Source organism: Apaloderma vittatum, unplaced genomic scaffold, assembly GCF_000703405.1.
Source record: "Apaloderma vittatum isolate BGI_N311 unplaced genomic scaffold, ASM70340v1 scaffold31763, whole genome shotgun sequence".
NCBI classification, from domain to species: domain Eukaryota; kingdom Metazoa; phylum Chordata; class Aves; order Trogoniformes; family Trogonidae; genus Apaloderma; species Apaloderma vittatum.
Genome location: NW_009708197.1, coordinates 61467 through 88417, shown reverse-complemented (window position 1 = coordinate 88417; position 26951 = coordinate 61467). Strand labels below are relative to the sequence as shown.

General features: G+C 40.8%; 1 protein-coding gene across 1 annotated transcript; it reads left to right on the top strand.

Annotated features, from left to right (window-relative positions):
* Positions 1 to 4: 4 nt before the first annotated feature.
* On the top strand, positions 5 to 24989 carry NUFIP1 (nuclear fragile X mental retardation protein interacting protein 1; the record flags this gene model as incomplete). Its single annotated transcript, XM_009866462.1, has 10 exons — positions 5 to 113; positions 373 to 461; positions 1530 to 1634; positions 2260 to 2322; positions 2662 to 2738; positions 9898 to 9990; positions 14357 to 14619; positions 18667 to 18795; positions 21167 to 21393; positions 24645 to 24989. Coding segments are annotated over 10 exons (1500 nt in total), but the record flags the coding sequence as incomplete, so codon positions are not given.
* Between the last annotated feature and the right edge of the window lie 1962 nt (positions 24990 to 26951).

Genomic DNA, 26951 nt, shown 5'->3' with positions numbered 1-26951 from the left:
GCCCGCCGAGAGTTACCCGCCCGCCAACAACTACCTGCTGCCTGACGGCTACGCGTCACCCACTGCCTGGTACCCGCCGGCCTATGGAGACCGACCACAAGGCCCGCACGCTGGTGAGGGGAACGGGGAGAGTCGTTTCTGGGGGCCTGTTGACTGCTTTTCTGACCAGTGGGAAAGCTGAGGCTACCCCTGACCCTTGGGGGGTGGATGGCTCCCCTTCCCTCCAACCACGTGCCGCATTGTCCATGGTGGTCATGCAGACCTGGCTTGTCACTTTCCCCCAGGCCCTTACCCACCACAGTGGGCTAACAGAGGTAGAAAGGGAAGTGCTTTATCAGCTGTATGTATAACTGGCTCTTTCTTTTTCTTAAGGTGGAAATGGCCGTTTCTCCCAGAAATGGCAAGGCGAGCAAGCACCTGGATTTAGTAAACGTTTTCCAGAGGAAAATAACAAGCTAAAGGTATGAACTGTGGTCCCCAGCAGAAGAACAACATAGGCCTCTTGGAGTGGGTCCAGAGGGCTGGAATGCCTCTCCTGTGTGGAAAGGCTGGGAGAGTTGGAGTTATTCAGCCTGAAGAAGAGAAGGCTTCAGGGACACCTGATTACAGCCCTTCAGCATACGAAGGGGGCTTGTAAGAAAGAAGATGGGGAAAGACTTTTTAGTAAGGCCTGTAGCAATAGGACAAGAGGCAGCCGTTTCAAACTGAAAGAGGATAGGTTTAGATAAGATTACTAGGAAGAAATTCTTTACTGTGAGAGTGGTGGGACAATGGAACAGGTTATCCTGAGAAGTTGTGGATGCCTCATCCCTGGAAATGTTAAAGGTCAGGGCTTTGAGCAACCTAGTCTGGTGGAAGGTGTCCCTGTCCATGGCAGTAGGGTTGCAACTAGATGGTCTTTGAAAGTCTCTTCCAACCCGAACTGTTTTGTCATTCTGCTAATGTGGCAGTTGTGTCAGACTCGCCTTGTAGCGCAACAGAGGCCCCATACTCTTGCCTGCACTTGAAAGAGAGCAAACACATGACAGTCAGTCTGTAAATCTTGAGTCAGTTGAAAGAAGGTTCAATTTCAGTCAAACTTTAACACGGGTTTACTTTGGAAAAGCCCTTACAGTGGTGATGCCCAAGTGCTACTCTCTTACAGTATCAAGGTCGAGCAGCCAGATTGCCCTGATATGTGTAGTGGGAGAAGGAAGGATCTGTGCTGGCCTCTGAGCTCTTTCCTGCCATATGAGAACAGACGTGGTCTGACTTGATAGGAGAGAGACTGGGGGCTGTAGCCCAGCTCTCCTCCCAGCCCTTCATAAATCTGTACCAGCCTGGTGTGTTTGCAGAAGTGATAATTGATGGCAAGGTGGTAGCGGAAAGAGCTGACTGCTGGACTGTATTTGGAAGACAAGTGATGTGAGCTTCACATTATGTTAGCTTATCTTTGAAACTTTTGGAACCTAGTTAAAAATAGGAATGCCTTGTAATCTTGTAACTACAATCTTGACATGATTTTGTGTTTTTTGTTGGTTTTTTTTCAGACCAAAAAGAAGAAAGAGCCAGTTTTCTCTCATTATTGTGATACTTGTGACCGTGGCTATAAAAACCAGGAGAAGTATGACGAACATATTTCCCAACATAAACAGGTTGATGAATTTGACTTGTTTTATTTACACTGTTATTTTACATGTATGCTTGATAACTAGTTAGCTGTGGTTACTCTTTGAGTGGAAGACTTGGCAAAGAGATCCCAGAGCTTCAAAAAATGTTAGTAGGGGATTTTTTCTGAATGCCATGTCTAAGTTGTATTTTTGGTTTTATTGCTGGAGTAATTTTAATGTCTTTCTTGTGAAGTATTGCTAAGCAGTAGGAATTAATTAGTTGACATCAGTATAATGTGTAAAATTTGTTGTGTGAGAAGACTTTGCTGGTAAAATTATTTTAAAAATCTGTTCCTTTATTGCAGAGAAATATCAAGATTTTTAGTTGGATCGTTTTGCAAACCTTTCTCTTAATTGAAGTTAACATGACGATAACTTCAGATATGTTGGTTTCACTGGTTATTCTAAAATCAGATGAATTTTAAGAGTACACTATCCATTCTTACTGTTTGTACAGTCACATTTGTTTTGAAACTGAGTAGATCACAAGTTCTGTATAAATAACTACATAGGCATCTGGCACTGAGGTTATTTGAAGTGTGCTCGAATGCCTGGTTATGATTTGTTTGTGTAATTTGGTGTGTACTAAGTTTAACCCCGTATCTTGCAGTGCACAGAAGAAGGTTGCAATTTCAGCGCACATGAGAAGATAGTTCAGATACACTGGAAGAATGTAGGTATCCCCCGGGCCCAAAATACAAGTTTATGCAATCTTTACTGTAGCTCCCTCTCTCATTCTGCAGAGGCTTGCTTCCACCATTTGGGAAGGAAAATGTATCACTTCTGAGTAGAATCTGTTCTAAGACAATATTGTGGATGAAAATACGTTGAATACTGTGTTGGTTTTTTTAAATGAATTAATTTTGTAGTCACTGTGTGCAGTCTCGCCACATCTGGAGATAAAAACAGTGTAATACTACTGTAGTTGACAGAATGGTGGGAGTGTTTTTGTTCTTTTCTTGTGGGTTTTTTCCTTCACCTTTTAAACACCTATGAAATACTTTTTCCTTAGGCACACGCACCTGGTGCTAAAAGAATAAAATTAGATAGTCCGGAAGAGATTGCTAGATGGAGAGAAGAAAGAAAAAAGTGAGTAAGACTTGTGACCTATGAATTGCTTTACTGTGTTTTCCTTCTGTGATCATTAGGGATAGCTGAAAGGCAGTAGCAGCATGTGCTTGCTGCTGTTGTTCCTTTGGCTCTGCAAAACTCCAGTGGTAGTGATCAGTGTCAGAATGCCTGAGCCAGGAGAGTGCGAGCTGCAGAAACTAGAATCATTTGGATGATCATAAGAGGCAAGATGTCAACTAAGAAGGAAGTAGCTTTCCAAGACATTTGATTTTGTGCCCTGTGTTAGGTGAACAGCTCATTCTTTTTAGGCTGATCACTGGGACATTTTAGGTCAGAAATATGTGTGTGTTTACTTGGTGATTTCTCAACAGGTAAGATCCTGCTGTGTGCAGATTTCCCCATCCTAAATTGTCTCACTAAACCACACCAGGGAGTTTTCCTAATTTTTAAGAACTTTTCTCATTGCTTGACACTTTTCTACTGAAAGAGAAGCAGAATCCGTGAATGATGCTGTCTCAGGTAGTCCAACTCACATTGTACCTTGGGTGCAAGGTGAACTTTCCATCTAAGCAGTATTTCTCATTGTTTCTTATTATGTGATATGAAAAGTTGTAACTTTCTTATTGACTAGGACTGCAGTGTTTAAAAATTCACACTGTACTTCCATAGACTTTACCCCATTGAGGTTTTTTTTTTTTCACTCATAGTAGAACGGATTAAAATCTCACCTTCCCAACAGATGAAAGATGCTGTAGGCTTTCCTCATTTCTGCTCCTACTTAAAATAAAATCTTGTGCGTGAGCAGTACATGGGCTTTGGTTCTATGAGCAAGAGTCCTGGATGCAGAGTGGGAAGAAATACAAATTTCATTTCAGAATCACTGATGATGAGCCAGAGCAGTGTACTCATCACCTGTTGGTTTTTTTGTCGTTTTTGTTTGTTTTGTTTTTTAATGAAAATAAATCCAGATGTCTAATGCAGTCTTACTGATGAATCCAGCATGCATTTCTGTCATAAAGCAATGGTTATGCATTTGTACTTTGAACCTGACATCTCTTTAAATTTTACATAGTAGCTTTATAAAAAAGGAAAAAGTAGTAGAATGTATGGCTGGAGATTTTTTTTTTTATGTCTCCCATCAGTTTTTGCTGTGTTGAAAAGCAAATTTTTTCCCCATATAAGTTCATCCCTGCAAATTCTAACTTTCCTTTGGGCACGGTTTCAGCTTTTTCTGCAAATTTCAGAAAGGCAAAGGGAAATGTTATCACTGTGTTAGCACATCACAGCATTCAACTGTTGAACCTGCTGTTCATTTTTTACAAATGAGGATAATCTGTAGGATCCTCCTTTTTTTTTTTTGACAGCTCTTGTTGATACAAACCAAAAATATCTTTTTCTAACATGTTTAAAATGCCATAGTTAAGCAGAAAAAAATTGCTTATGATCCACGCAAGTAAAAGTTTGGTGTTAAATTGGTTTCAGTTCTAAGGTTTTCTTTTATTCAAAAGATACTTGAGGGCTTGATTTTTATTGTCTTTCAGTCTACATATTGCAGTCCTTTTTGTTTTTGTTTTTTTTTCCCTCCCAACAGTGAACCATGTCTTTATTACTTAAAATATGAAGGTGTTAACAGCTTCGTCTGTCTGGTGGCCTGCATTTAGTTTTTTAACAGCACCTCCAAGGAAAAGAATCAATACTTGGGTGCAGAGTTTTTTCTACTTATTTTCAGCTTTTCTGTTTTGGGAGGTGTTTGGGAGAATTCATGTCTAATGGCTGATATTAAGGTTTAGGTGTTGAAAAGATGTTTAAGGTGTGTATGTCAATACATGCTCTACTGTCTGCTAGAACAGTAGGGAAGCAGGAATTGAATGTTTTAGGTACTGTTTGCTTGGGGAGAGGGTACTGTGAGTCAAAGCAACATTTGTCTACAGTTAATTGTGAGGACGATGCTCTGCCTGAAATTGTTTTTGCAGAGTTTCGAAAGAATCTCGTGGATACTGTTGGTTTTTTTACAGATGAGTATGATTTGGCTGCAGTACGACATTGCTGAAAACCTTTATTCACTGCAGTACATTAACATCAGTAGAAATAAAGTCTTGTAGTCACAACCACCAACCAAAAAAACTGTTAATATCCGACTAGGACTTTCTGAGCCAAGACCACTAGATGGAGTAGTGCTGTGACTTATTTTCCTACTTCAGTCCTTCTGTAGGCACCTTGTTTTCCTATAATGGATGGGTGTAGAATGACTACCTGGGTGGCTTTTGTTACTCTTTGTTCAGCAAGGAAGCTCTACTAAACATCCTTCTCTTTTTTTTTTCTTTTTTTTTTAAATTGAAGAAAGAGAAACCCAGCTGAAACTTTTGTGAAGCTTTAATTGGGTCGCCAGCAAAGCATCAGTTTGATGCTGAAGGTCTCTTGTTGACTCACAGTAAACATAGCATTGTACAGAAAAAAAAGGACACCAGAGGGAGTCTGAGCTATTAGGCAGTTTTGGTTTATGGTGACAGGAAAAAGCTTTTTTTCTTTGTAGAAACTCCAGCCAGACCTAAGAATGAATCTTTTTAGGTCATTAGTAGTTTGTTTCTAATTAGGTTGCAGTGATTTAACATGCATGTTTCCATGCTGCATCCCCAACATTCCTGTCTTGCTTGTTCTTTCAGCCGTTATAATTACTTACAGAGTTGAGATTTTTCTACTTAATTAGCTGCTGTGTTGCTCGGTTGTGTACCCTGTGTTTAGAAAGAGCCTGTGCTTAAAGTGCAGCAGTAAAGTGTGTAAATGCCTAGAGGGAAGAGGAGGGGGAGAGCTGGTAAGGACGTGTGTCTCTGGATTGAGGTATGCTGAGTAGGAATGTTGCTTTCCTGTCTGATTCTGTATAATGCCCCGTTCATTGCTGCAGCCTTCACTTCTCTGCTTACCTAAAAGACTCATTAATGGTTTGTGGCCTGTTGGACCTGCTGAGCCAGGCAATCTAGTTAAATGAACAACAATAGAGATGAAGTTCCACGCAATCTCAGGTTTTCCCTCTGTTTTGCAGAGAAATGGTTGTGAAGTCTGACATAACTTTGGTGATTACAATTACTCTTCTTGTTTTGCTTTGTCCTGGCCCTTCTAAATGTTGAGAAATGTGCCATTCTCAGCATATTTTTTTCTTAAACATGAGCTTAAAGGGAATTATGTACAGTGTGTTTCCTTAATGTGTCAGAATGATGTATTGCTGTCTTCCCTTCTTCCCAACTGAGATCTGGGTCCTGCTAGCCCATCTGTTTCTAACCAACTCTTCTTGAGCAAAAGTTATTAGAAAGAATATGGCAAGGCTGCTCTGGTGTTAAAGCAAATTGTTTAACTTGATTTTGCTTAGGTGTTAATATAACATTGGAGGATTTTCTTGATCTCATGTGTTGCTTGTAAATTTTCTCCCATCTCCCTTGCTTCCTTTAATCTTAGTGTTAGGTTTGGAGTTTTTTGTTCACTTAGGGATTGACTGTTGTATTTCCTTGCAGTACGTCTCGTAGGCTATGTGCTTAATGAATGAAGGCTGGTACTGTCAGCCACACCACTTTTAATTCATTTGTGGTTCTGTAGTTGAATAATGATAATCCTAAAGTAGCTTGGAATCCTCCTTGGTGTTGCATTTGTAGTAGTTAAATACATAATAAGAAAAATTAACTTCTTAGCACCTGGTAAAAGTAGAGAAGATGAAGTGAACTGAAAGAAATGTGTTGGTGCCTCATGGTATATACAATAAAGTTTGCTCTCAACTGCAGGGATGGATTAGCAATCAAACTGCCTCAGCTAACATAACACTAGAGATAACAATGCTTGGTAAAATGCCTGGGAGTCTTAAACTGAGGTTTTATCATCTCTCTATATTGAGCCATCTTTGTTCCCTTTGGGCTATCCATGTCACCTTCAGTGTTGGTTGTTTGTATGCAATCAAGATGAGCACAAGAAATTATTGAGGCAGTTTGATCACAGAGCTGTTTCTACAAAGATGACAAACTGATACAGCTCTCAGCTCAGAAATTCATTGTGTAAACTGCTCTAGAAACAGGTCTCTCTTTCTGTTAGGCATTGGTGAAGTTCTGTTTTTCCCACTGCTTGCTAAGAGCTAGTTTACCCTGATGTTTATGTGAGCAAGAGTGTGCTGCCCTATAAAATGTGTTTGATGCGGTATAATGCACTCATTTGTAAAAAAAAAAAAAAAAAAAAAAAGTTGTTTACTAATTCACTAAGGCGCATGTGTTAATTATTATGCTCATTGTCACTGTTCCCTGTCACTGGACTTTGGTGTATATGTAATTACGCATCTTAGCCTAAAAACAATTTAGATTATAGAAGTGTCTATGATTGGAAACTGCAGCTGCTATGAAATGGGGCTGCCGTCTTGAGTGGTACTGGCTTGTTCCTAAAATCTGTTGTGCCAATCCATCACATCCTGGTTTAACTCCCTCTTTTATAACAAGTTGCTTAGGTTCATAAAGGTTTTGTGGTGACTGAGGAAGCTGTCTGTATTCAAGCTCCAACAAGTTGTTTGCAGGACCTAAATGCTGAGCTACTACTTCTACTTCGGTGGTATTTGTAGGTAGCATTTTAAGAACCTCGTTTCATTAGGGGAGGAGAAGGACATACCTTCTGAGAAGGTTCCAGCCCAGGTCAGCTCATCGAATTTTAACATATGGCCTTCAATGTGAAGAAATTCAGTATAGGCTCTTCCTTCTGCATTGTCACACCTCTGTTCGAGACCAGTCTTCCTACATTTAGCTGCCTTCTCTGTATCAGAAAAAAGAAAATCCTTTCTCTTCAATTTTTGACCTCTAGAGTGCTTTGAGTGCTTTAACTGGACTTTAGGGTCTGGTTGAATTTTGTTGCCTCTGTGAGTAGATCCAGGTGATGCTAGCAAGGAGATGCACAAACCTCTTTGTGCTGGGGCTGTTGTACCTGATGAGTTGTGGGGTTACTCTGGGGTTGTTATGTTGGGGTGGGTGGGTAACTTTGGTCTACACCTCTTTGGCCCCCTGGCTCCTTGCCAGAGCAGCTGGGCTTGACTTGGCCAGGTCCCACCAGGACCCACTGGTGGGGTTAGCCCAGCCTCATCATCACACAGCAGAGTGCCTGGGAAGAATTGAACTCTATCTACCTCATACCAAGGCTGGTGACCTGCGGACTTAAACATCTAGAAACGCTGCCCACCAAGTCCTTAGATGAAAGAAGAATGAACTAGTGGATGTTCATTTGCTTGTTGTCAATGAAATATACCCGTTTGGACAGCAGGGCTTCATTTTCTGCACAGGGTAAAAGTGGTGAGTAAAGCACTATTTAACATTTGAGAAGGAGTAGAGAAAACAAACACAGCCACTAAAGGTGCCCTCAGATGTGTTTTTGTGGGCATACTTAGATTTACGAGTTGAGCTGGCTTTAGCTGTTAGTTACTGCCTGTGTCAACTGGGAGGGTGGTTTAGGAGAAATCTATCTTGGCAAGGAGTCGAGCTGAAAGGATTCGTGGAGTCCATTACGGTGGCTCGGAGGAGGGAGTGGTAACTCATAGGAATGAAAGTGGGAGGCAGTCACGTCTCAAATCGTGTTGTGAGAGCATATCTGAATACGTCCTTAATCGGCATAACTGCAGGAGCACTTTGAAGACTCCTTTGCTCCAGGACTAAGGGTCTTCCCTTATGTCTTTAAAAAAAAAAAAAAATTCTAAGACAAGCTTTTGGCTCTTTTAGGTGTAACTACTTATTTTATAGCTCTCTCTCCTCCTATGAGGCTTAACTTATCCTTAACCTTATCCTAAAACTGTGGCGAGATGCCAAGTACTGAGGTCTTTGTCAGGGTGAAGCTCTAGAGATTAAATTATTCATTGCACGCTTGTGACGTGCTGGGATTATTAGAACGCGGATGAACAAATGAAACTAACAGGGGAGAGGAGAGATAAAACATCGTGTCCCTGTGCTCATTCGAGCTGTTTGGAGGATTTCTGAGAGAAATCCAATGAAAATAAGCGTTGACAACTCAGGTTTGAATCCTCTTAAAGGAGGCAAGTTCTGTAGCATGTTTAGGTGTGTCTTGCAGGAAATGCTTCTCATCTTTTTCCCTTAGCACGTGGTTGAAGCTCTCTTGCATCAATGTGCCACTTAACATTCATGTTGTAAAATGAGGAAGATGCATGTGATAAGGTTAAATATTTAAAGAAGGAAACATGTGCTTTTTGATAGCTATATATAGTGAGTAGCTGTTCCCAGTTTCTCATTACTCCATTTTAATAGACTTATTAAATATTTATACCTTGTGTTTCTATTCAGAAGCTAGTGGGGGGGGCTATGTGTTTCTCACTTACAACCTTTATCTCAAAGCACTGGGATTTAGCTAACTAATGTTTACAGAGCAACTAGCAGAGCCATTTCGGGCCTTTGACAGTAATTTGCAGCAGGCTTTGCGTGTTAGAACCAGCGTGGTGTTCATCTGTAGGGAGGAATGGGAAGGGAGGTGGGGAATGGAAGAGAGGGATGGTTTGGGAGATGATTGTAACAGCAGATTTGTTTTCAACTGCATGACTTAGCAGGTTTTTCTTGAAGCTGAAATTAAAAAAGGGTGGTAGTTTTGGTGAACTAGAGGTTTGTGTGCAAGCACAATACTGAATACCACTGGAGAGGAAGCTTTTGTGCATTTCCCTGTAAGTCACATCAAAGGAATCTGGTACATTTAGAAGCTGTTCTTACAACTTTTTTTTAATTATTATTACAAGACTTCAGCAGTTGGTTTGCTAAAGGTGTGTTGTTCCTCTTAAGATCATTCAAATACTTCAGTTGAAGCACCATAAAAATAAAATTGCAGGACTTCATCATGCTGTTATGTGTAGGGGCAGGCAGAGAGTCTATAAACATGACAGAACTGTTTGTTTGTAGCTTGTCTGAGGGTTTGTTAAATCTAATGATGCCAATTTGGTAGAATCTTTTTTTTTTAATCTGTGTATGTAAGCATAAATGTGCTCTTTTTTTTTGTTTTTCTTTCCTCTGCCCCTTATTAGTGCCTTTTTAAAAAAGAAACAGTCTGTTAAACGTTCATGAAACTTTTAAAAAATCTATTATGTTTATAGAGGATGCTGGTTTGGGAATTTACAAAGTACAGTGAATCACTTAAGAGCCAATGATTTTTATTTTTTTTTTCCTTCTAGAAATTTTCCTACATTAGCAAACATTGAAAGGAAGAAGGCGATGCAGATGCAGAAGGAAGAAAGGGGAGAAGTACTGACTACCCAGCAGTTTGGGTAAGTGTTTTTAAGCAAGCTAGTTACTTTCCTCTTAATGAGTTCAGAAGTATGCTCCCTGGCTGTGGTGTCCCAACACTGAACTGTTTCCACTGTACGCATGGTCTAGCTGCCCTTTAACAGAGGACAGGTCATTTGATCAACCGCAGATTTAATGTTCTTTTGTGTACAGTGCTTCAGAGTTCAGTTAAATTATACAATAATTGTATTAGAAAGCTGATGTTCTTGAATCACAGAATATTAGGGATTGGAAGGGACCTCAAAAGATCATCTTGTCCAGCCCCCCTGCCAGAGCAGGATCACCTACAGTAGGTCACACAGGAACACGTCCAGGTGGGTTTTGAATGTCTCCAGAGGAGACTCCACAACCTCCCTGGGCAGCCTGTGCCAGTGCTCTGTCACCCTCACAGTGAAAAAGTTTTTCCTAATATTTTTGAGGAACGTCCTATGTTCCAGCTTGTACCCATTGCCCCTTGTCCTGTCATTGGACGTCACTGAAAAGAGCCTGGGTCTGTCCTCCTGACACTCCCCCTTGACGTATTTATAGACATTTATGAGGTCACCCCTCAGCCTCCTCTTCTCCAAGCTAAAGAGACCCAGCTCCTTCAGCCTTTCCTCATAAGGGAGATGTTCCACTCCCTTCATCATCTTCGTGGCTGCACTCTGACTTGTTTGAGACAACCAGGTTCTGGTAGCCATTCATTAGATCAGCGTGACCTTGGTCTCTGAAAAAGAAAGAAATAACAGGGATGGAAGTCACGCGATGTAATGAGTCCATGTGGTATAATCCTTTAATGCCTCAAAATGGCCAAGAGAGATTTTTATGAGTGGATTTGACTGCTTATTCTCTCATTTCAGATGATAAATAAATAATCAAGTGAAGAGATGGGGAAGATTTAACTTCTCACTTCTCATAGCTTAAGTAGTGCTACTTTTCTCTTCTCTGCTCCGTCATCTTTATCTACCTGCTGCTTTTGTTCTGAGCCTCACAATTACTCTTGGATTTTTATCTGTTCTCTCCCTTTTGTTGTGAATTACTTTCCAGTATGATCCTTGTTCTTTTCTCTTCCCTTAACTTCATTAGCTCTACTTTGGGGCCTGTGGGAAGACTTCTTAAGAAAAAGTTATAATGATCCACAGTCCTAGAATATAACTTGTTTAAAGTAGAACAACTGAACTGGAAGACAGGAGGAGATTAATTTGTAAGGGGCTCTTGCTAAATACCATTTGTTGCTGTGTGGAAGTGAATCTGGAGCTTGCTTAATTTTTTATTTTATTTTGTTTGGTGTCACCCATTATTAAAAAAAAACTTGCGCCATGGTGAAGTGGTTGAACTAGTGCAGAATAGGGTTTGTGTCACAGAATCATAGAATGGTTTGGGCTGGAAGGCACCTTAAAGATCATCTAGTATCAAGCCCCCTGCCCTGGGCAGTGACACCTCCCACTAGATCAGGCTGCTCAGAGCCCCATCCAGCCTGGCCTTAAAAACTTCCAGGGATGGGGCTTCCACCACCTTTCTGGGCAACCTGTGCCAGTGTCTCACCACTCTTGCAGTACGTAATTTTTTTCCTAATATCTAATGTAAATCTTCTCTCTTTCAGTTTGAAATGGTTGCCTCTTGTCCTATCACTATACTTCCTGATAAAGAGTCCCTCCCCTTCTTTCCTGTGGCTTCCCTTTAAGTACTGAGAGGCTGCTCTAGGATCTGCCCAGAGCCTTTTTATCTTTTCAGACTAGTATAATTTGTTAAATGGTGACAGTGTAAATTACCTTGGTGCAGCACATGCCTCAGGAAACCCAATGTTTGTCCACCCCCTCCGATCAGTTGCCTTTCTTGACTTTGGAAGGAAAAGTTTATAAAAGATTGAAATAAAACTTCCTTCAAAGGATATAAAGTTGCTGAAGTGCTTTAGACCCAAGGAACCAAACCTCGGCACTGAGACTAAAGCCACAAACATGTAATTTTTGCTTGAAAATTTTTATGACCAAGGATGAGTTTTGCTTGTCACAGTAACAAACTGTTTGGTTTCTAAGGATTTATTTGATAACACTTGTAGCTGTGAGTTGAATGCATTGTGTAGTCTTAAAGGTCGATCAGCAATTCCATACTGTTATATCTGTTAGTAACTTTTTATTTGGAAAATCATTTTGAGGGAAAAAAGCAGCCCTCAAATACATTGTTTGCTTTCACTTGGTGACCTTTAACTATGGTTGATTCTAGAAATTTTTTTCCCTTCCTTCCCTGAACTGCTAGCGCTATAAACTTGATGAACTGTCCAAAAAGCTGTCATTTCTACTTTGTATATCAACAGTAAAGATTGTGGAATTGGTGCTTATCTGCCAAATTTACTGATGCATGAGGCAAAAATAGAATAGAGCTTGTTCTCTGCAAGCTGTACTATTAAAGCAAATAGCTAAGTAAGACTCAGAAAGGATTAGATACTTAACACTCGTACGGTGCTTTCCATTTGTGGTGCTCTGAAGTGCTTTGCAACTGCTAATTCTCAGCATCCTCGCATGTGAGATTAGGGATGCAGAAGGACCGCTTTGGTAGCCTGTCTGGTGTCTTGCAACAGCTGATTAATGATGAATAGCTCTTCATACTCTCCGAACAGCCAGTGAAGTGATGTATCTTTAACGAGGGGGAAGCACATGCCAAGCTGATGATTGCTGGGATGTGTTTGTGATCTCGAAGTTTCTCTCTGGGTGTTGGAAGGCCCGGGGAAATCAGGGTGTTGTTTTGAACCCTTGGTCAAGGTCAACACCTCTAACTGAGCCTGTATTTTTGCTCGATATCTTCTAGGTTGTACGACAACATCCTGAATTTAGAGCCCCGCTGTACGAGTTCAGGAATGCAGTCCTCTGTCTAGATGGAGTTGAATTAGGGGAGCTAATATTAACGGTTCTGTACAAGTGAAGAAATGGATGACTTAAAAAATCTATTAGGAGGTCTAGAAAAATGGCACAGGTGGGAAGAGACAAGTGAGAATATGGTTCTACACTGTCTCTTGTAACCAAAAGAAGGCCTTTTCCACAAAATATTAACACCTTGCCACATGTTTTCAGGGATGGCAGACATTCACACAACATCTCGCAGCACAAGATGCAAAACCATTAGTGTCTTGGGAGCATCTTTAGTCTGAGAGGGTCTCTTTAAGTGGTACGCCACAGAAAAGGGTGACGAGAAAGGTGACCATTCACCCTGCTTTTATGCTGGTTTTTTTCTTTCCCCATGTGTTCCTCTGGCTACTTATCAGTTGCAAGGCACCAGGTTAGAAATACATCTATGAAATTTTACTTACATATGAATGACTCTGCACCCAGGGAGAAGTTTCAAAAAGAAGCTCTTGCCCCTGAGTATGATATTATACGATTGATTAGGGATAACAGGACCTCTGCCATACTGTAGGTAAGGCTAAGGAAGAGAGCAGAACGAACCCTCGGGCTCCTTGAGGACAGTAGATCTTGTATGTCTTTTGTGGTTGTGATGTGCTGATGGTTAGTAGCTGAACTAAGTTTCTGTTGCTTCAAAATAAGTATTTTCAGGAAACTTAGGTTATCCCTTCTTTATTTGCTTTTATGTCTAGGTCACCTATTCTTATATCTTTAGACTTTGAGAGTTTAATCTCTCCAGGTACCTTCCTATAAACACGGCTTGTGTTTATAGGATAGCCTGGAAGATTATGGAACCATGAAAGAGTAAGTGGAACCAGCATGTTGTACTCTCTCTATATTTTAGGACTTGTTATTTTGTTTCAGGTTTTAAAAATTCATTGTCCTGATCGAAGTTTCATTTATTCCTTTTCCACGGGAGTCAAAAAGATGAATGGCATGTTAGTTGGAGGCAGGACTGGGCAGTCATTGAGACTGATGATGTCACATGCCTGAGTGGCTTTGTTGCAGCAAGATCCTTCTCTGAGCTGTAACTGGAAAAAAAAGAGACTTCAGCAGTGGAAAAATGCTTATAGTAGATGCTTCTCTTTTAATTCCACCTTCCTCCTGTTTTGAATGACTTGATTGCCTAAGTGAGGAGAATGTTGGCTTCATAATGTGAAATGAAAACATGATATTCTCACACTGTAGAAGAACATCTACATGTTAGCCCATGTACCCTTTGCCTTGTTAAAAGGTAAGCCATGAACTTCAAATTCCTTATTTAGGTTTCAGCTTTGTCACATTGCCCTGCCAATGAGATGAGCTGTGACTACCTGTCTGTTCTGCCACCACGTCAGCTGAGCTGGATTAACTCCTGGCATCATGCTGTGTTGCTGAATCTTAAATGTGGACTCAAGCCATTCAGTTACGTCATTTGATTTTATTCTTGTAGCTTGTCATTTGTATGAGCTTTTGGGTTTCTATTCTACAGCAAAATGAAGGGGATGTGGAAACCTTCAGAAAATGGAGAGAGGTTTAGGCAACAAGGAAGGCAGAGAAGAAGGCAAAAGCATCCATTCTGGAAGAAATTAAGGAAAAATGATGACTATTATGATGTACATAGAACTCAAAATGAAACCAATGGACCAGAAAACAACACTTGTGAAAAGGAACCTGAAAAACAGCTTCCTTCGGCAGCTAAGCCGTACGTGAAGGACGTGGACCCTCTTGGCCTTCTGGCAAACAGTGATGTTGGTAAGATGAAGGAACTTGGAGAACTTCTGTTTTAAGTAGTACTGCTGAAGTGATTACTGACCTTTTTGCGTAACTAGCAACTTCTGGGGAGAGCTGGGGATTTCCGAAGACATGTCAGCTCTGTCCTTCATTGAAAGAGGGCTAACTATGCATGTGTAAAAAGGGAACTCTTCTGCTAGAAGATTGATGCATTAATGCAAGGCTTTCCGATATTCTTGGAGAGGAATACTGGGGAGCCTGTTGTCATACTTACCTTTTCATTGTTGCTAACAAAAAAAGCCAAAAAATTCTGTATTGTGACTAGAATAGTGCCAGGGACAACAGGGCTATAAGCCTGAAGGTAGTCCAACATCGCTGTGCCTTAAGCTTGCACTTTGAACTTCTTTTTAAATGGAAGTTTTCATAGAGAGAGATCCTGATCTAGGTCATGGTCTTCTAAGAAAAATCCCACTGTGATTATTGTGAAAGAGTAGGACAGTGCTTTATCTAAAGGAAATGCGGTAAATCTTGCATTTCAGGGAGCTTCTGCCCTAGTAGGCTTGGCCTGTGATGGAGAAAACTAGCTCAGTAGTCTAGAGGTCTTTGAGATATGTGCACGTGTCCTGGTAGGAGGAGCTACAACTAGTAGGCCTGTCTAAGACATGGTTTGGGAAGAAGCTTCGATACAAAGACGTTGAAGAGGCAGAAAAGTTCAGGTTTGGAAAGACCCACACGAGAATGTTTAAGATACAACCAGTGCTTCTACATAGGTTTACTTGCAAGCCAAGTTGATCGTATTATAAACGCACAGGAAAACTCTAGCAGACTATTTATATGTCTTTGATTTTTCTGGGAGGATTAGGAAGTACTAAATTTTAAGCCTTTTTTTATGATACAGAATAACTTGAAGGGGAGAAGATTGCAACCAGCCTTTTTACAGGCTAGTTTCTCAAAATGTTTCTAGTAGTGGTGTGTGTGTGTGTATATGGGAGATAGGGTGCAGGTGTGTCTTCGATTCGAAAAATAACCACCGGGATACTTATCATAGATTTGTATGTTTTAAAATACATCACTAGATTTTAATATTTAGCTAACAAACTGAAGAAGGTTTCTGGGCTCTTAACGGAGCACCTCAGTTCTTTGTTTTAATAAGTGCTTTGCTATTATAATCTTATTTTACCTGTAATCTCCTGATTAAGAATGTTTTGTGGTTTGTTGTTTGGGGTTTTTTTTCCCCCCCCTCAGAACACTTAGCTGGGAGAGGCAGTAAAAGGAAAGCGGTTTGGGCCTATTTTTAGGAAGGAGAAGAAAGGAAATAGCATGTTTTAAGTTTAAATGCTGAAACTTCGGCTTGCTAGACAGGGGTTTGGAAGTGCTGCCATAAAGCCTGTGTGGGGGGTTACATGTTCTGACGTAAATAATATGCAATAGCATAAAGAACTTGCACCAACTTAGGTTGCTAAACTAACATGTAAAATAAGAAGATCTTTATAAAGCTGGAAGAATAAAGTACTTCAGCAATCAAGTTATTTTTAAATACTATTAAGTATGCCTTTGTGGTGTACTTAGAATAGAAAAACAAATGGTGTCCTTGTATGAGTTGAGTGAGTTAGTTAAAATGTCAGCATTTTTCCCTTAATTCTATTTTTTTGCTGTTTTATCTAATTTGCTCTTGATCCTTTCCATGTGTGTGTCTTCTCTGATGTACTGCTGCTTAAGGTTTTTTTGGTGAGCATGTCTTATTTCTATATGCTGATAGTGATATAAACTCTCCAGATGTAGCTGTTTGTAATAGAGTCAGTGGTGGTGCAGTGCTCACATAATATGACATGTAAGCTAACTTACACTCTAGCTATTTTTAGCAACAAGGCTAGAATACATCCCCTGGAAAGATGTCTGATGCTGAGTTTTTTCCTCTTGAAAACATAATCTTCAATTAGTGGGAACAAGAATTCAGCATCCCTATGCAATTTGTTTATTCCACTAATCTCTGCGTGTTGGGAAACTTAAGTACGCTTAAATATAACTGTATTTCTCCACAGCATCTGTGTTTTACTTAATGAAGAAAAGTCTAATTATACCAAAGTACAGCTAGTAACGTCTGTTAAAATAGGTAGAAAAGGAATGTTGTACTTTCTTATTACATATAATTAAAGGCACTTGCATTTTTTTATACTATTGAGAAATACAACAAATAATAACAAGCACGATATAACTAAGTAAATTTTTTTTTAAAATCATACAACTGAAGTTGATGATTTTACTTTGTAGGTTTGTTTTGTTTGAATATTTACACCTTTTTAACAGTAGCAGCCCTTTCTCTAGAGGGAATGTTATTTTTTGCATAATGCACCCACTTAAGCTCTGTTTAGTGGCAACTTCCTTCAAAAATAAGAAATTGAATGGTAGATGAGAAAACAAAATTTTCCTCTTGATTTACAGGCAGAAAGAAAGTAGGATGATGAGACTCTTGGGTGTAAAATTTTGAGGGATCTGCTGAGCAAAAACAGTCACTTTTACTGCGTAATGCTTCCTCCAGATGTGCTACTCTCGAAGAGAAAATGTGTCCTACTAAATGTATTTTCCTAATTTGTTAAAAAGCACATTACAAGAAGTTCTTTAAAATGTAAAGAAAATAAAATGAAAAGGCACCCGACCACAATACGCACTGAACATTTTGGGTGAAATAGAAAAAAAGCAGTAGTGAATCAGAATAACTTGGAAGTAAAGGCTATTTTTATAATTGCTTAAGTATATACAGATGCTATGTATTCTCCATTAGCAAAATACACTGCATTTAGCATGAGCTTCCAATGTAACTACAAATTGGCATAATTGCTAAATTAGTGAGAACCAACATTTCTCAAAAAAGCTCAAAGTAAAAGAGGCAGGTAAGTAGTTTAGATAAACTCCTCTGTCTTTATCTAGAATTTGTTTTACCAAATGGCACGAGCTCTAATTGCCAACGATTAATGATATATTGGAAGAGAATAGAGAAACATTTATTATTTCAAAATAAAGATCTCGGAAGTGTTTATTTTGGAAAAATCTTCCCAAGAAGTGTGAGGCAGCTTTCCTGTGGGGCAGGCTTAGATAGACAGGGAATGGGAGAGAGCTTTTTCTTTGTGGAAATAAGATTGCAACCAGTCTTCTTCTAGAAGTCTTCACAGACTAGTTCCTCAAAATGTTAATAGTGGTGGGTGGGTGTATATGAAATTTGTATGCCTGTGTATTATAGAAAAGCATTTCCCAGTTTTCCTGCTAAATCTAGTACTGTTCACCTGAGAGTCTTTCCAAGATTTTAGTAGAGAGAGAACCTTTGTTTCAAACTAAAGCCATCACGATTTTGCCTGATTTTTGATGAATCTTTTTCTCGTAGGGCTCTGTTTTCCTAGTATCCTCAATTTCAGCTTTTTCAGTCCACTTGCCTTCAGTCTTCCCGGTATTCTCCTTTGGGGTAGTTTGAGACTGTTAATACCTCGCTTACTCATGCGTGTTCTTAATGCTCTGCAGGAATTTAAGTATCAAACGGTCTGAAGTACAGCTGAAAACTGAACCATTTGGTTTGTAACTTTGGTTCTCAATGTCACTTATGAACTTTTTTTACTAACCAAGAATTTCTTTGCTCTTAAACTCACTTTGAGCCTATCTCATCTCTTTTTATTTTTTTTTCTATCCCCCTTTCCTCACCACTGCCCTGACTGGCTTTTGAATTCTTCTCCCCCCACCTACACAGGACTAAATCCAGCAAGACTTCAAAACGTATTATGAAATCCTTTCTCTCTTTACCTACACTTGATAATAAAACCTATAATTATGTTTGGTGTGTGAAGAAAGAACCAGAAAGCCCAAGCTCTTTTGCTTCTGTAGCTTCACTAAAAGGGCTGTAAACTCCCCTGGTGGGAACACTTTGCCACCAAATGTCTGTAGAGGGAAGGGAAATGTGGGTTTTTTTCCTATCAGTCCACAGTACTGAGAAACGATGCCCAATGTTGGGCTTGTGTGGTGCCGAGATGGGGATATAGCATGCGAGTGTACTGGGAAAATCCCTCTTTTCTCTCCCTGCAGAATCCGACAAGGATGAAGCAGCAGCCGAAGACGATAGGCTAGGAGTGACGGTTGTCCCCAAGCATGTCACCTCTGCCCTGAGTTCGTTGTTGACCAACTACGGCAGTGCGTCCGACAGCGAGCCTGAAGGTGCGTAGGAGCACGTCCTCTGCCCTCTTCCTCTCCTCTTCTACCCCATGTCACTGCACTGGTGTGAGTGGCAGGCAATGATAAAACCAAATTACCCTTCTTTTGGTGAAGGAGGAAGGTTTCACCTCTCCTGTATTTGGTCTTTTGCCATCTCCCATCCCCTTATACAGCCCCTGGGTATTTATAAAGACAGCATTCGTGAGTGCAGTAGCTCGGGGGTGGATCTTTATGGCTGCGTCCCCAGCTGCTAAAAGCTGCATCTTATTGGTCAGGATCTATACAATACTTAAAATTTCTTGAGAAAAAACTTTTAAGATAAATCAAAGGTGTTGCAAAAGAAAATACAGCACGTAAGCTGTGGCTTGCATTTAGCAAAGGTGTTAAAATAATAGCAGTTCAGTGGCGATGCAGAATCATGGAATTGTCAGAGTTGAAAGGGACGTTAAAGATCATCTAGTTCCAACCTCCCTGCCATAGGCAGGGGCATCCCCCCCGAGATGGGCAGGGACATCCCCCACTAGATCAGGCTGCTCAGAGCCCCATCCAGCCTGGCCTTAAAAACTTCCAGGGATGGGGCTTCCACCACCTTTCTGGGCAACCTGTGCCAGTGTCTCACCACCCTCATGGGGAAGAACTTCTTCCTAACGTCCAATCTGAACCGATCCATCTCTAGCTTCAATCCATTCCCTCTGGTCCTATCACTATCCAACATCCTAAAAAGCCCCTCACCAGCTTTCTTGTAGGCCCCCTTGAGATACTGGAAGGCCACAATAAGGTCTCCTCGGAGCCTTCTTTTCTGCAGACTGAACAATCCCAACTCTCTCAGTCTGTCTTCATGGGAGAGGTGCTCCAGCCCTCTGATCATCCTCGTGGCCCTTCTCTGGACACGCTCCAGCACGTCCATCTCTTTCTTGTGCTGTGGGCTCCAGAACTGGACGCAGCACTCCAGGTGGGGTCTCACAAGAGTGGAGTAGCGGGGGAGAATCACCTCCCTCGACTCTTGGCTATGGGCATGCCTTTTGTTTTCTGGCCTGTCTGCTGATGCTGTAATTCAGAACTGTCTTGTATCTGTTGACTTTTAGGCTTGTACAAGCAAACAGAGAAACTTGTTAAGGGTTGTGCACAGGGAGTTCTGTAGTCAATGCACAGATCCTTTCCAGTTTGCTTTCAGTGACAGTGTGCTAGTACTGGTGTAAGCCATGCATAAAGACAGGCTGGGAGGAGAAAGTGGATATGCTATTGTTCTGCTCCTCTTGTTTCCCCATTCCTCCCTCCTCCCAGTTTTGAGCGCTAACTGGGGTTACTGGGTGAGCCATTACATCTTCCCAGTATGGTGATAGCTCCCGGTCTCAGAGAAGCACCCGAACAGAAGACAGCATTTGTGCAGACAGCCAGTGCACAGGGATGGCCTTGTCCACTTGCCCTGTGCTGCATCTAATGCCCTTTCTTTTTTAGGGTGTTTGGTTTGGTTTTTTTACCCCTAGCCCTACAGCATACTTTAGAAAGCCTGAAAAAAAAAAGTTTCCTGTAAGACTGCATGGGCTATTTCCCCTCTCTTTGCTTGCCTTTTCTCAGCAGCATGTGCTGAGTTGAAGCCGGTGTATAAAATGTCTTTGGTTAGGGTGCATGTCATCGAATTTCCCAAGCATTTTTTCCCCTGGTTGGGGGAAAAAAAAGCATCCTGTCTTCAGTCTTGCTTCAAATCATCTTTGAATAGTTCCAGGAAGAAGCTATTACACTCGCCCTGTGAACTGATTTCCATGTTCTTAAGGGCTTTTTTTCCATAGAAGGCTGCTGGGTGTTGCAATAAGGCTTGAACTTTAGTACTTGGATTTTTTACTTCTCGGAGTGTGTGCATCAGTGTACGGTACAGAACTGCAACTGCTCCTCATTTTTACAGATAATTACCGTGCCTTGTTTGCCCTAGATGCCTACCCAAAGTTACAGACAGCGTCCAGCAGGCAGGGAATTGAACTTGGATATCTTTTGCCCTAACTGTATCATGACTTTCTTAGCAGCCAAATTTGCAACAAGCTGTATTGTGAAGGGGAAGCAATGTGCTTTCTAAGTAATAAGGCAGAGGTTGGAAAATCTTGTTTAGCTCTTACTACTTCTATTTTTCTTTCTGTATTGCAGACTTTAAATACCTTGTTTCCCTTTCTGTGCATGTTTAGATATTATTCCTTGTATTTTAAAAGAAACTCAAAACCCAACCCAAACAACATCCTCCCTTCCTTCAAGTAAACCTTGAACATCTTCACATCAGGCTATGTGAGCAAGAATAGGACTAATGAACTGCCAGTGCATGGGGATATAAGCATGTTAAAAATGCTTTTAAGTTTGAGATGAAAGTGTGTTCTTTTTCTTTAAGAAATCCCTGTCAAGACTGCAACAAAAGCTGAGAAAAACCAGGCTGCGCTCGGAAATATGCCTCAAAGTACTTCTGTTCCTCGGAGTCAAAACTTGAATCAAAAACGTCCAGAATATGCAGGCACGACGTTAAGAAGCTCGAATTCAAATGCACGTCCCCCTAGAAGGTCTGATAACTGGGGCAAGAAAAAATTGCTTCCGAAGCGCCGACCAACTCTGCTGGAAATGGTAATGGTCTCAGTGATAAAATAATGCCTCTTAGACAATAGTAGCTCTATTTGTGAGCAGTTCTCTTCCCTGTGGGAAGAGAGCAGTTTGTTAGCAGAGGTCCTGTCTTAAAAACACTAAAGTGAGTGTTTCATTCAGCGAATGTGTAGATGCTTAAATAGACAGATAGAAATAGCCTGGTGTGCAGACTTTGCTGAACAGGAGATAAAATCTGAATCATGTGTCTAAAATGAGCTGCACAAAGGACAAAACCTTTGTGCCTCCCTGTGGCAGTATCTAGTAAGTTTTATTTCTGTGTGGTCTCATCAGTCTTCTGCTGATCATCTTCCCTTTTCTCCTGACTTTGCCATTCAGCTGCCACCTCCTGACTGAGGAGCACACAGGTTGGGGTTTTTTTCAGATACAAAGAGATCTTGTTGATGAGGGTGTTGGTAACTTAAAGATGTTTAGCTGCAACCTGCATGTGCATAAGTTTCTTCTCTGTAGGCCTGTTTAAATCAAGCTAAGGAAGTGACAGCACTGAAGACCAGGTTGGTGCATCAGAAGGATAAAAAAGAGTTTTTTAAGGGTGGGTCCAAGGTGTTGTGATGTTATTCTCAGTAGCTGCACAAAGCATCCTGTTTGGAAGCTTAGTGGCTTTTCTTTAGTATAAGCAAAGCCTTGAAGCTTTTATTGTGTTTAGTATTTAAAAGCAGTATCAGATAGGTAGACTACTGATCCTGTAAATAGGAAGTATAAAGCTTCCCCATCAAGGGAGAACTTACTGTGGGCAGAACACAGGAGAAAGCAGGGTGCCACTGACATCAGGATGCTGAAACAGCACAGGATGTTGAGGCAAGAGATACTTGATAAGGCACATCCGAAGCTGCAGATGTGGGAGAAATCCGTTGATAGTCCTTTTAGTGCATGCCACCGTTGCTGCCAAGAATTAAAGCTCCTAGTGACTGGAAAGGAAGTGTTTGCCCTTTGTGTAGCTTCCTAAGCATGCAGTTGTCTTTATCTCTTGCTCTTCAAAGTTGTTGGTGATCAAAGCTGTGAGGACTCTGAAAAAACCTCATATGAAGTCCCACATGCTGAGAGAAGCTGGCAGAACATTGGAGGCCTGAATTGTAGCTTGCTAGTATAGTCCATTTTTAAAATTGCACTTTGGGTTGGTTTGTGGTTTGTTGTTTTTTTTTTGCCTTTTAACGTTGCTCAAAGCTGTTGGTAAAGGTTGTGTAGTGTGACTGTGAATTGCAGAGGAATGCCTGAGACTTGCAGGTAGGCTTCTGCCATCAGAAACACTCAGTGTATAAAAACCTTGAGGAAGCAAGGTTGAAGTTTTACAGTGAGTCATTGGTGAGAATTTATCCAAAAAGTGAGGAAGTGGAATTGCTGAAGAAAGGTTGTTACGTCAGTGAAAGGACACTTTAAAAAAAATTAAAGGGGAGGTAGGAGAATAGCTGCAGATGTCTGTTGGCCGTCATTTGGCAGTGAGCTTGGGCACTGAGCTCTACGTGTTTATTGTAGCCATGCAAACAGTTGCATGTGTTTAGCCATTCTGTAGCTGACAAAATGAAAAGCTCGTGTAGCATCACTCCACTGATACCTGTCCCTGCATTGAAAATTATAATACAAAGATGTGAGCTTTGATAGGGTAATGATTCATCACATCTGTGCCTTTACTTGGCTCTTTGGAAACTTCACAGTTTCTCCCTGTTTGACAAGAATGCCACTGTGCTGTCCCTTCTCTGCTCTGACGTGTATCTCTTAGTTCAGATGGGAAGTTTCTGAAGGTCCATTTTAGGTGTCAGCTGCTTGTAACACCTCTTAGTAACTTATACGCACTTCAAAGTGGCTGGTAAAACCACTGTTGAAACTCAGAACAACAGAAAAGTTCCTTTGCAACATTGCAAGCCAAATTCAGCCAGATCATCTGTAGTGTGTAATACAGGTCTCCTGCAAGTGATCAGGCAGTTACAGATTTGCCACTTGCTTTAACCTAATTTGTTCAGAGTACTAGTTCTGCTGACATTTGCAGTCGCAAAAGGCCTTTTGGCTGATTTTTAATTTTTATTTTTTTTTAATACCATAGTGAACTTCAGGGAGGTAAAGGAGATGAGGGAAGCCTCTAGTACTTTAAGCTACTACACCTAAGTTGGTGGATTATAGCCCAAACCAGCTATTTCTATTTAAGTCCACAGTCTGGTACCTGATGAAACATGCCCTTTCCTTGCATTTAGGAATATCTCCTACTCCTAGGGGTTTTGTAATAAAAAATGCATGGGATGTTTAATTACAGACACAGTATAACCTCAAAAGTTTAAGAGATGCTAATAGGCTGTCTCTCCTGATGTACTGGAATGCATGGCCTAATATTACAGTCTGATACAGGGGAATGGTCATGTGGGTCCACAACCAGATAACTAGGGTGGAAATTCCTAGTATTTAGGTATATTCAGTGGTGTTCTGTACCACCTGAGCAAACTGAGACTGACAGCTAAATCCAAAGGTGCCATTAAATTTGTCAGCTTGTTCTACCTGCCTTAGTGCGTTGATTGCACTAAATGAGCGACATGTAAATGTGTGCTTTGGGCAGGCAGGTATTTTTCATCTTGTTCAGTGGCACAATCACGTGCCAGTTATGTAGCGAATCGTGGTCGTTACGAGCCTCTTATCACTGCAAGTGATGTTTGACCACCAACCTGCGCTGCTCCAGCAGCCTGCTGCTGCTTCCTCCAACCTCTTCTCTGCTATCCTGGGCCTTTTGCTGACTTCATTCAGTTTTTAACACATAAGCCCTTAAAAAAAAGAAAAAAGCCACCACAAACAAACAATACATGAAAAAGGTCCCAGAACATCCCATTACTTGCTGCTAATTGCCAGATTTGTTTTGGCCTGTGAGTTGAACTGATGCATTAAGGGGTCTGATCAGTGCAAGCTGGTGTAAGGGGGAGGGGACAGCAAGCCCTTAAGTGTCCCCAGCCCTTCGAGCTGTGTGGTAGTGCTGTAATACATGCTCACTGGCTCTGCCAAAGCCCCTGTTGGTTGGTGGGAAAGCACTGAATGTGGGAATGCTCGGTTCTCCTGTGCTGTGCCTGGTAGGGCAGTCTCCCACTCCCTGTGTGCAGAACTTGTGCGAGACAGCCAACAATTTTAAATTCAGAGAATCAAAAAATTACTGAGTAGAGCTGTACATCTTGCTGAGCTTGTATCAGCTACAGAGCATTAGAGGGAAACGTGCATCATCATTTTCTCTTCTTTCTTTCCAGTTGCTGGCCCAGGACATCCGACATGAAAGGAATGTGATTCTGCAATGTGTTCGATACCTCATCCAAAACAATGTGTTTGGACTCCGTTTTAAAACAGAACCACAAGCTGAAACAGAGACTGAGCAGTCCCCTCCAACTACAGCTACAGCAGAGTCTTTGACAGACAAACCTGATGATTCTAATTGTTCTCGTAGCTCTGACCTTCCGTTAGGAGGAGGAGAAGCAGAGGCAGTATTAATAGCTCAGGGTGAGAAAGCACCTGGGGATCAGACTTCACAGATGGCTCACTTGGCAGATGAGGACACATGGGAAACCCCGTCAATTCAATCTGAAGAAGCACTGTAGAAGTTGTCTGTTGTGGACGATAAAGCAAAGGCTCACGTTTTTTACCTGACTGATGCTTTTTGAAAGACATCAGTATAACAAAATAATCATTACAGTACGTACTGAGAGCTGTTAAAAACCACTTTTCAGATCTGTTCTGCCCCAGGTGGCCATTTCCTTGTGAAAACAGCATCTGCGTTGAGTGATTGTGTTCCCCATGGCAGAAAGGCAGCAGTATGACCAATTTTAGAGCAGGATCTCGCTGACTTTTGAGCATCAGAACTCTGAATCCTTTACCTCATTGTGAAATGTGTGTCAATCTATCACCAGAGCCAAGTAATATTATGGTAGGATGGATCTTCCTCACGTGAAATCATGGTCTGGTGTGTCTGGGAGTAATCTGAGTGTCCAGAAGTATTTCAAGATATTTTTGAAATGGTAATTCAGTGCACAAGTTTTTACGCCAGCTGTTGTTTGATATAATGCATCCAATATAAATGTAATATATCCCATATAAAATGGAAAAAAAAAAAAAAGAAATAGAAGAAATAACTGACCTGGCTCTAAAAGTACTGCTTATACCAGGAGTCTCTTCCTCTCTGAACTAATTTGTTAATTCATCAAAGCAGTGGAAATGAGGATGCAGACTGATGCAAGAAGCCTTTTTAAAAAAACTAAATAAACATACAATAACTGCTCGCATCAGTGCTAGGTTGCTGGTTGACCTCAGGTACCCAGTATTAAGCCATAGGCCTTAAGCTCTGTTACAGTCATTGCCTGACAAATCTAACTCCGGAAGCAGACTTTTAGTGTTAAGAATATTATCAAAGTTTAGAGAACTTACCAAGAGTTACTGCTTTGTCCCTTTATTATGCATTGGAAATTTGTTAGGTGGCCTTCTGGAAGAATGTCTTCCTTGGTACACTGTTACAATGTTCTTGCAGTGATTATTTTTTTTTTTTGTTATTATTCTTTTCCAGGGATTTATACATGCGTCCATAGTGTTGTGAGCACTAAAAAAGCATCAGCCAAGGTTTAGAAGGAAATTTAGTCTTTTGATTACAATGTTTTTCAGAATCCTTCTTGTCAAGGGCAGGTGTTTGTTTGTCACATTGATGCTGAAAATAATCTGTTATCAAAACGTCCACTTCAGAATCTGCTCTTTGTCTTTTAGTCGTGGTTAAATGTTGGAGTTAAATCTCAGGGACTGATTTTATTTTTCTGTTCTTTGGGAGGTTAGTCTTTGACCGTTCCACCATCTAAAATATGGAGACTCACGTGATTTTTTGTTGCCATATAGCTGTGTTTTCTTTCCTCTGGTTCCTTTAACTTATGCCATATATCTCATTTATAGTGCACAGAAAACAAGAAATAGTTGAAAATTCTGTTCCTCTGCTCTATTTATAGCTACGACTGCATATTGTGTTTGTAATGCACCATCTAAATTTATGGAATTACATAAATATCAACACCCTGGTAAAAGTTGTGTGTCTCAAGAATATATGTGCAGAATAGAAGCAGCGTTCATAAACATTTATATTTCCAAGGCAGGTGATTCATTCTTCCCATGATGGTCTCAACGAGCCACCACAATCTCACTGACTTGCTTATGGCTCTTAGAGTTTTACTGCAATGAGACAGCCAGCAAAGGACTTTATGCCACAGAGATCTGGCGTTGGGGCAGAACCTGATTTCTGAGTGGAGTGTTACCAGTGCTGTTGAAAGCATGGGTGACAGGTGCATGAAAAGAAAGAGATGTCTTAGGATTGCTACTAAATCGCACTTTATTCAACCTTTAATGTGCTTCTGTCCCTATCAAGTTGGTGGCAGAGCTTTCTTTGACTGTACGCTCTGACCTTGTGTTTAAAAAAAGCCACAACAAAAAAAACAACAGAAAACACCTTTAACCTGAATTCTTTGCATTGTTGTCATTATGGACTTAATGAATATTAAAATTTGACACAAAACCAAATGTGTTGTCAT